Raw genomic sequence first — 8,708 nt, forward strand, 5'->3', positions numbered from 1 at the left:
GGATACCCACACTTCTCCTTCCCCAGCCACTTCTTCCAGCTCCTCCGAAGGGATCCCGAGGTGATCCCAAGCCAGCCAAGAGACGTGGTCTCTTCAGCGTGTCATAGGTCATCCCCGGGGTCTCTTTCCGGTGGGACATGCCCGGAACACCTCACCACGGAGGCGTCCAGGAGACTCAAATTCCTCATAGGAAGGCATGTTGGTGTAATTGAGGAGTTCTTCGAAGTATTCTCCCCACTGACTCACAACAGCCTGAGTTGAGGTCAGCGGTGTGCCGTCAACTCTGTGTATAGTGCTGAAAGCCTGAAATGCCGGACGGTGTCCACCACCTCCTCTGGGATGTGATCAAAGTTCTTTCGGACGTGGGAGTTGATATTTCTTCTGACAGGGGGAATCTACCAAGCCGTTTCCAGCAGACCCTCACAATACCACGGCGGACCGGCATCTTCCCCCACCATCAGAGCCAACTCTTCACCAGGTGGTGATCAGTATATAGCTACGGCCTTCTCTTCACCCGAGTCTCCAAGACATGCAGTTGCAAGTCCGATGACATGACCACAAAGTCGATCATCAAACTACGACCTAGGGTCTCCTGGTGCCAGGTGGACATCTGAACACCCTTATGCCTGAACATGGTGTTCGTTATGGACAATCCTTGATGAGCACAGAAGTCCAGTAATCCAACACCACTCAGCCCTTCCAAGTCTCACTCTCATTTCTCACATGGGCATTGAAGTCCCACAGCAGAATGATGGAGTCCTCATAGGGGGTGCTCTCCAGCACCCCTTCTAAGGACTCCATAAAGGGTGGATACTCTGAACTGCTGTTTGGTGCATAAGCACAAACCACAGTCAGGACTCATCCCCCTACCTGCAGGCGGAGGGAGGCTACCCCCTCATCCGCCAGGGTAAACCTCAACGTACAGGCCCTGAGTTGTGGGGCAATAAGTATACCCACACCTCGGCGTCTCTCCCCGTGGGCAACCCCTCTCAAGAGGAGTGGTGACAGAGCCCAAGCGGTGCGTAGAGGCAAGTCCGACTATATCTAGTTGGAACTTCTCGACCTCACGCACCAACTTGTGCTCCTTCCCTGCCAAAGAGGTGACATTCCATGTCCCTAGAGCTAGTTTCTGTAGCTGGGGATCGGATCGACAAGGTCCCCGCCTTTGGCCACCACCCAGCTCACATTGCACCCGACCCCTATGGCCCCTCTCACAGGTGGTGAGCCCATGGGAAGGTGGACCCATGTTCCCTTTAGGTCTGTGCCTGGCCGAGCCCCATGGGTGCAGGCCCGGCCACCAGGCCTGGCTCCATAGGGGGGCCCGAGTGATCCATGTCTGGGCAAGGGAAACCAAGATCCAATTTTTGCAGTAATCATAGGGGTTTTGGAGTCGTACTTCGTCTGGACCCTCACCGAGGACCTGGTTGCCATGGGTGACCCTACCAGGAGCAGGAAGCCCCACACAACTTGCCTCTTAGGCTCATAGGGACACACAAACCCCTCCACCATGATAAGGTAACGGCTCGAGGAGGGATGTAGCATACAACTGAAAGACAAACCAAGTAGAGGTACAGCTACAGTATCTGTTTGTTTGAGGGACTGAATGGAGATAGGATTGAAAACTATGTTCACTGAGTTATATTAAATGTCTTTCCCAAAATGTTCATATACTTTTAATCTCATCAGATTCCAAATAATTTTGACATCGAAGTATCGCTCAATAAGTACCCGGTGATGTACAAGGAGAGTATGAACACTGTGCTTGTCCAAGAAATGGAGCGCTACAACACGTATGGACATACTCTTTTTTTCCAATTTGTTGTTGGGAACAAAAAAGCACATCTCAACCACTTAATCTGACCTGTTTTTCATCTAAGGCTTTGTAGCACCATCCGTGTTAGTCTTCAGAATCTGCTCAAGGCCCTCAAGGGTTTAGTGGTAATGGATGCTGAGCTGGAGGGAATTGCAATTAGTTTGGCAGTGGGCAAAGTTCCAGAGCAATGGGCTAAACGGTCGTATCCAAGCCTAAAGCCCCTGGGCAGCTACATTAATGACTTTCTCGCAAGGCTCAAGTTTTTGCAGGTGAGTCACAATGGTTTCTACAGGAAGGTGTCCTATCCACTTGGGTTTTCACTCAAATTTTCTTTACATATAGGACTGGTTCAATAACGGTAAGCCCAGTGTGTTCTGGCTGTCAGGATTCTTCTTCACTCAGGCCTTCTTAACAGGGGCTACACAAAACTACGCCAGGAAGTACAATGTTCCGATTGACCTGCTGGGCTTTGACTTTGAGGTCTCACATTTTTTTTTTATCTTTAACACTATCAGCCAGTCAGTTTTGAGCTTAAATGCTCTTCCTTTCTTGACCTCAACTGACACCTCTGAGCCAATCATTTTGTGATGTTCTGAATCCTACAGGTTCTTCCTTTTGATCAGTCAGACACACCTCCAGAAGATGGTGTTTACATTTATGGGCTGTTTCTCGATGGGGCTCGATGGGACAAAGAAAGGTAATGTTGTCCATAGAAGGTTTTACGTTAATGATCATTGTTTGAAGTGCATGATGCCCACTTGAAAAAAAACACCGTTTTGTTGATCCTCAGTGGAGTTTTAAATGAGCAATATCCCAAAATCCTATTTGACACAGTGCCCATTATCTGGATAAAACCTAGTAAGTATGCATTTATATGTTTTTACCACGCTTTTTATCATGAGACCAAGTTCTCAACTGAATGGCAGTTTTTGCTTTGATTGATTCATTTCCATGTTATAACCTCATTGCCTCTTTTCTCCCACCACGCAGCAAAAGACATCCCAGACGAATCTGACGGTCGCTATGTTTCTCCTCTGTACAAGACCAGCGAGAGGAGGGGCACTCTCTCTACAACAGGACACTCCACCAATTTTGTAGTACCAATGTTGTTGCCGACTGCCAAGCGCCCTCAGCACTGGATCAAGCGCGGAGTTGCGCTTCTCTGTCAGCTTGACGACTGACTAAGCACGTTACAGGCTATCACAGATTGTTTCAACCAAATACAAACAACAATATATGTTCATATAATTGGGTAGTTTTTTTATTGGTTGATTAGGAACAAATATTTTAACCCGAATAGGGTACGAGCAATACATTTTGACACTATGTAACAATAATGACAGGGATGTAGTCTTTATCCTCTGCAAAAAGAGGACCGATATTACTGCAGCTTACTGAATTTAGCAGTCCTTCTATTTATTTGTATTATACTGTTCCCCTGACTCCAGTGACTAAGGCACCCACACAGGAGACTTACATTAATCTTGATGTGCTAATTTTTTATACATTATATAGTATTAAATAGTATATTACTGTATGTTTTATAAAGAACAATATTGTATGTTGATATTTGTTAATTAAAAAACACGTTGCAACAATTTTATTCTTTGGGGCGGGGGGCTGGAAAACGAGGGTGTTTTCATTTATTTCAATGGGGAAATGTGTTTTATGGTATCAGTGTTTAGAGGCACGAATCCTACTCCTACTTTTGCCTTTTTTTATTTAGTAGTTTTTGCTTTTAACTTAGCAAGTTTAGGAGGAGCAATCCATGAAGAACTCATAGTATCGATGGGTTGTGGGGTCTCTGGTTTTTAGATCATGTGTTCGCCTTATGATACTGTATGACCATTCTCCCCAAACGTCTTGTAGCACTAACAAAGTTATCACTTTAATTCTTGCGTTTGGTTAAAATTGTATAAAATGATCTGAGCGTAACTTCAGCAATGGATCAAAACCAGGTGCAATCTTGATGGGCAGCACCATGATCTGTTATTTATAGTAGAAGAGCCATAAATAGGTTTAGTGTGTCGGTGCAAGGGTGTCCAACTACACTGCTGTTAAAGTCCCAGAAGGAACACAGCCATTCGACAGAAGGTAACCAACACAAAATAAATGGCTAAAGAACAAACTTGTTTGTGGCCATGGAATGCTAAGCTAATGTTTCTAGTGTTTTTTTTTCTAAAGCTAATGTTTCAAGGTTTCACCTTGGGTTGGAAATAGATGCCTTTTATTCACTTCATTTGAAGATATGTATACAGTAAATGTTTCTGGGAGAGACATATGGTGACTTAAATGCAGGGGATCTGGCTTTAAGTGGCCTGGTCTTAAAGTTAAGTCGTGAATTTATAAAATGGAACATTGTACAGTTGACCCATTTTTGATTAGTTTTTGAAGTTTTGCTGATATGGCGTGTATGTTAACATTTATTCCAACAACAGGAACCAGACTGAGTGCAGCAAAATGCTGTTTTAACAGTTATCCCCTATTTGGCAGCATGTTAACGATGGGATGAGTGCGCTTCAATGTTCTTAATCAATTAAACAGACTTTTCCTTGAAAAACAGATGAATACAGAAACAAAAGATGACTTTTTTCAATATGAAAATGACTCGGATGAAGATGAAGCAACGCAATACATAATAGAGAAAAGTCTAATAGAACACAGAAAATTCAAAGAACACATTCCGAGGTGACTGCTGATGCAACATTAAATATTCTTCTGGTATTTTATTTGGCTCACTGCTTATTTTCTTGCTGTAGTCATTTGAAAGTCACTGAAGACCCTGATGATATATTCAAAGCAATCGCAGAGGGTAAGATCCCATTAACTGTCAACTGACTAACTGTTGTCCTAGTAGAGCGGCTCTTACTGCCGGAGACAAATTCCTTATCTTTTTGACATACGTACTGGCCAAATAAAGATTATTCTGATTATGACATTTCAGTGCTTTGAAGCCATTCTCCAAATTTTTCCCCACATAGACTTAAAAAAATTGGACAGACTTTTTAGGATATCTTAAAACTGGACAAATATGTTGCTTTCATTGTTTATCCCAGACCAAGGGTGCCATCGTCTTGCAGTTCTGAAATGTGTTTAGGGGATAACTCTGTGATACTCAGATCGGAAAACATTTTTCAAATTAGTTTTGGTTTTGTTGAATTGAAAGATCAATTAGGAAAGGGTATCACTTCTCATGTTTGTTTATCATCACTCACTTGTGCTGCTTCACGAGTATCTCGAAAAGTCTGTCCTGCTCTTTGTAACATTTTTTCTAAATCGGGATATTTTTATCCAAAATGTGAAGTCAAAGCCTGAGTAAAGCAATTTGATTTACATTTGATATATTGGGTGCATTTAAATCATTTTGGAGATATAGTTACTGCAAGATGAATTTGCACACGCGTCACAGATTTATTTCCCTTTTCACATTTGTCAAACTTGTGTATGCATGAAACCAGAGAAGGATGTTTTCAGTACCTTGTTGTCATACATAGCTTCATGTTTTGTCTTCATACAGGTGATGAGTGTGGACTTGAACGACTAATGGCCCAACCAGAGACTCTGTTCAGAGTTAATGAACATGGATGGATTCCGCTGCATGCAGCAGCGGTGCAGGAAAGTAAACACATACTTGAGATTATCTTTTCAGGTATAGTTGGGCTATTTAGTCAAGTATGTTTCTAATGGTTGATCACCCACAGTTGTTGTTCTGATGTCATCTGTATTTTGGGTTCCAGCTTCACCCTTTGGGGCTTCACAGTGTCGCACATTCAAAGGGGAGACACCGTTGTTTTTAGCTGTGGTTTATGGCCATCGACAGAACGCCACATTCCTTTTACAGAATGGCTGTAACCCCAATATCCAGGATGATGAGCAAGACTCGCCATTGATGGCAGGTAGTTCCCACATACACTATGAATCACTATTAAAAAGTCCTTTTTTACATTTTAGTTCTCTGTTGCTTCTTATTTATCAGCTATTCTCAATGACCAGTATGACTTGGCAACACTGCTGCTTCGCTATGATGCTCAAGTGGATCAGCTCGGGCAGCTAAGCAGGACCGCGTTGCATGAGGCTGCTTTCCTTGGCCTGGAGAACTTTGTCTTTCTGCTCCTCGAGTCTGGTGCCAACCCAAATGCGTGTGACATCAAAAAGAAAACACCACTTGCTTTGGCTGCACAAAACGGGCATCCAAATGTGGTGGAGTACTTGTTAGAGAAAGGTACAAGATGAAGTGATGTTAAAGGAACTTGATATGAGAAGATTAAAAGTGTCTCCCATTTTTTAGGAGCTATCCAAAGTTTTGGATTGTGCATCCTGTGTCACATATTTTTTGTAGGGTCATAAATTAAATTAACTTTTGTTTTGTAGGTGCAAATGTTGAGTCTGAGTCCGGCGGTATCTTGTTTGACGCAGCAGTATCAGGAAATCCTGATGTAATAGCTTTGCTGTTGGACCATGGAGCAGATGCTAACTTGCCTTTGCAGAGTGGCCACCTGCCAATTCATCGTGTCGCATACCATGGTCACATACTGTAAGAAATGTCCACCATGAAATATTGTGTTGCTCCATTGCAATGTTATTTCCTCATCTTTTCTTTGATAGGGCGCTGCAGCGCCTCATCCCAGTGACTAAACTGTGTACAATAAAGGAAAGTGGGATGAGTCCTCTTCACTCTGCTGCTGCTGGAGGGCATGCAAATTGCTTGGAGTTGCTTCTCAAAGCTGACTTTGATCCAAATCAAATGCTACACCCGAGGGTGCGCAGCAACTATGATGATGAACGCAAGTCTGCCCTTTTCTTTGCCGTGTCCAACAATGATCTTCAGTGCGTTCGCCTGTTGCTAAAGGCCGGGGCAATGGTGAACCAAGACCCTGTCAGTTGTTTACAGGTTGCGATGAGACAGGGCAACTATGAACTCATCAACACCCTGCTGAAGTTTGGGGCAAATGTCAACTACTACTCCCGTGTCAACACCACGCACTTTCCGTCAGCCCTGCAGTATGCACTAAAAGATGAAGTCATGCTGAGAATGATTCTGAACCATGGCTACGATGTCAAGCGTTGTTTTGACTGTCCGTATGGTGACAGTTCCCATGACTCGGCTCCCTGGAGAACCTCAGTAATCAAGGATATGGTGGTGAGATCGGTCAAAAATAGTATATATCAGCTGTTCCCAACTACCAGACAGTGGTTTAGTACTGGGTCGCACTGAGAAACTGAGCAAACGAATATTTTATCAGTCCTGAAGAGGTTTTATTTTGAAAATTAATGTATCTGCTTAATGTATCTTTGCATGACTTAAACCACCCGTCTTGGTCACATATAATCCACAAAAAATGTCCACTAACTAGGAAATATGAGTAAATGTGAAAAAATGTTGGAGGACTGCTGGTATGGAATAGAAGTCAGAAAACACATTTTCAGATTTCCTCACTGTCAGCAACTTGATCTTGTTTTTTTTTTCTTCTTTTTTTTTTCCTCTCTTAGTTCTGTGAGGTGATAACAGTATCGTGGCTCAAGCACTTATCTGCTCAGGTGGTGCGAATCATGCTTGACTACACCAACACTGTCTCCCTCTGCTCCAAACTAAAAGAAGTCTTACAGGAGCAGAAACAATGGCCGGAGATCTGCCACATCCAAAGTTTGCAATTTGTCGTTACTTCCTCATTCATTTTATATATATGCATTGTTGACCTTACATGAACAGCGTGATTTAATTGTCTCCTAGGAAATGCACGGAACTTAAAGCACCTCTGCCGGCTGCAGATTAGAGAGCACCTTATTCAGCTACGATTGAGAGCATCTGTTTTCATCAGCTACCTCCCTCTTCCACCCAGACTGAAAGAGTACCTACGTTACAAGGAGTTTGATGTATACAATCGGGGCAGCATAGATGTTTATTCAGTCCTGTCATAAATATTTTGCATACATGCTAATATTGTAGCAAGTTGCATGACATCATTCCCAGTGTGTCTTAACAAAATGCCATATTTAATAAAACAGCACAGTACAATAACTTCTGTTAAAGTGGTAAATGGGAACACAGAGATGGCGGAATATATTATCCATCTCTTTTTAATGACTTGTCAAAGGCATTTGACAAAGTTGACCATGGCATCCTTGCAGATAGACTTCACAAAATTCTCTTATTTAACCGGGATGTAAATTATCCATCCATCCATTTTCTTTGCCGCTTCTCGTCACGAGGGTCGCGGGGAGTGCTGGAGCTTATCCCATCTGTCAGAGGGCAGGAGGCGGGGTACACCCTGAACTGGTTGCCTGCCAATCGCAGGGCGCATAATGACAAACAGTCACACTCACAATCACACCTAGGGGCAATTTAGAGTGTCGTAATCAATGTTGAATGTTTTTGGAATGTGGGAGGAAACTGGAGTGCCTGAAGAAATCCCACGGGAGGCACGGTTAGAGCATGGAAACGCCACACAGGCGGTGCTGGGACTAAACCCGGGTCCTCAGAACTGTGAGGGCAACGATTTGCCAGCTGAGCCACTGTGCCGCTGGATGTAATTTGGTTTTCTAATTATTTCTCAAATATATAGCAGTGTGTCCAGGCTGCCTTGCATTTTCCCTCTTTCGTTCCTGTTCAAAAGGGTGTGTCTAAGGTTCCATATTAGGACCACTGTTCTAAAGCATTTATTTTAATAATCTTTATCATAATTTACCTCATGTTATATTCCATTTTTATGCTGATGATACAGTAATCTGTTGTTCTTTGTCACATGTAAAATCACTTTTGTTGTTGCACACAGCCTTCGATGCGTTCAGGTCTGTCGGATTTGAGTCAAGTTAGTGCTGAATGCTAATAAAATAAAAGATTGGGCTATTTTTAAATGGCAAAGAGCTTCCTTTACACCTCCCTAGATTGTCAACT

The 8,708-nt window shown here is 43.1% G+C and overlaps 1 protein-coding gene and 1 pseudogene across 1 annotated transcript; both read left to right on the forward strand.

Moving 5' to 3' along the window:
- The first annotated feature begins 136 nt into the window (after nt 1-136).
- LOC133496074 (dynein axonemal heavy chain 12-like) lies at nt 137-3,340 on the forward strand. Its single transcript, XM_061811285.1, has 6 exons — nt 137-1,790; nt 1,878-2,082; nt 2,156-2,293; nt 2,419-2,510; nt 2,604-2,671; nt 2,804-3,340. The coding sequence occupies exons 1-6, from the start codon at nt 1,735-1,737 to the stop codon at nt 2,992-2,994; spliced, it is 750 nt and encodes a 249-aa protein (XP_061667269.1). The 5' UTR covers nt 137-1,734; the 3' UTR covers nt 2,995-3,340.
- Nucleotides 3,341-4,376: 1,036 nt separating this feature from the next.
- LOC133493813 (dynein axonemal heavy chain 12-like) lies at nt 4,377-7,732 on the forward strand (annotated as a pseudogene).
- The last annotated feature ends 976 nt before the right edge of the window (nt 7,733-8,708 follow it).

The sequence above is a fragment of the Syngnathoides biaculeatus genome, chromosome 2 (assembly GCF_019802595.1).
Source record: "Syngnathoides biaculeatus isolate LvHL_M chromosome 2, ASM1980259v1, whole genome shotgun sequence".
In the NCBI taxonomy this organism is placed as follows: domain Eukaryota; kingdom Metazoa; phylum Chordata; class Actinopteri; order Syngnathiformes; family Syngnathidae; genus Syngnathoides; species Syngnathoides biaculeatus.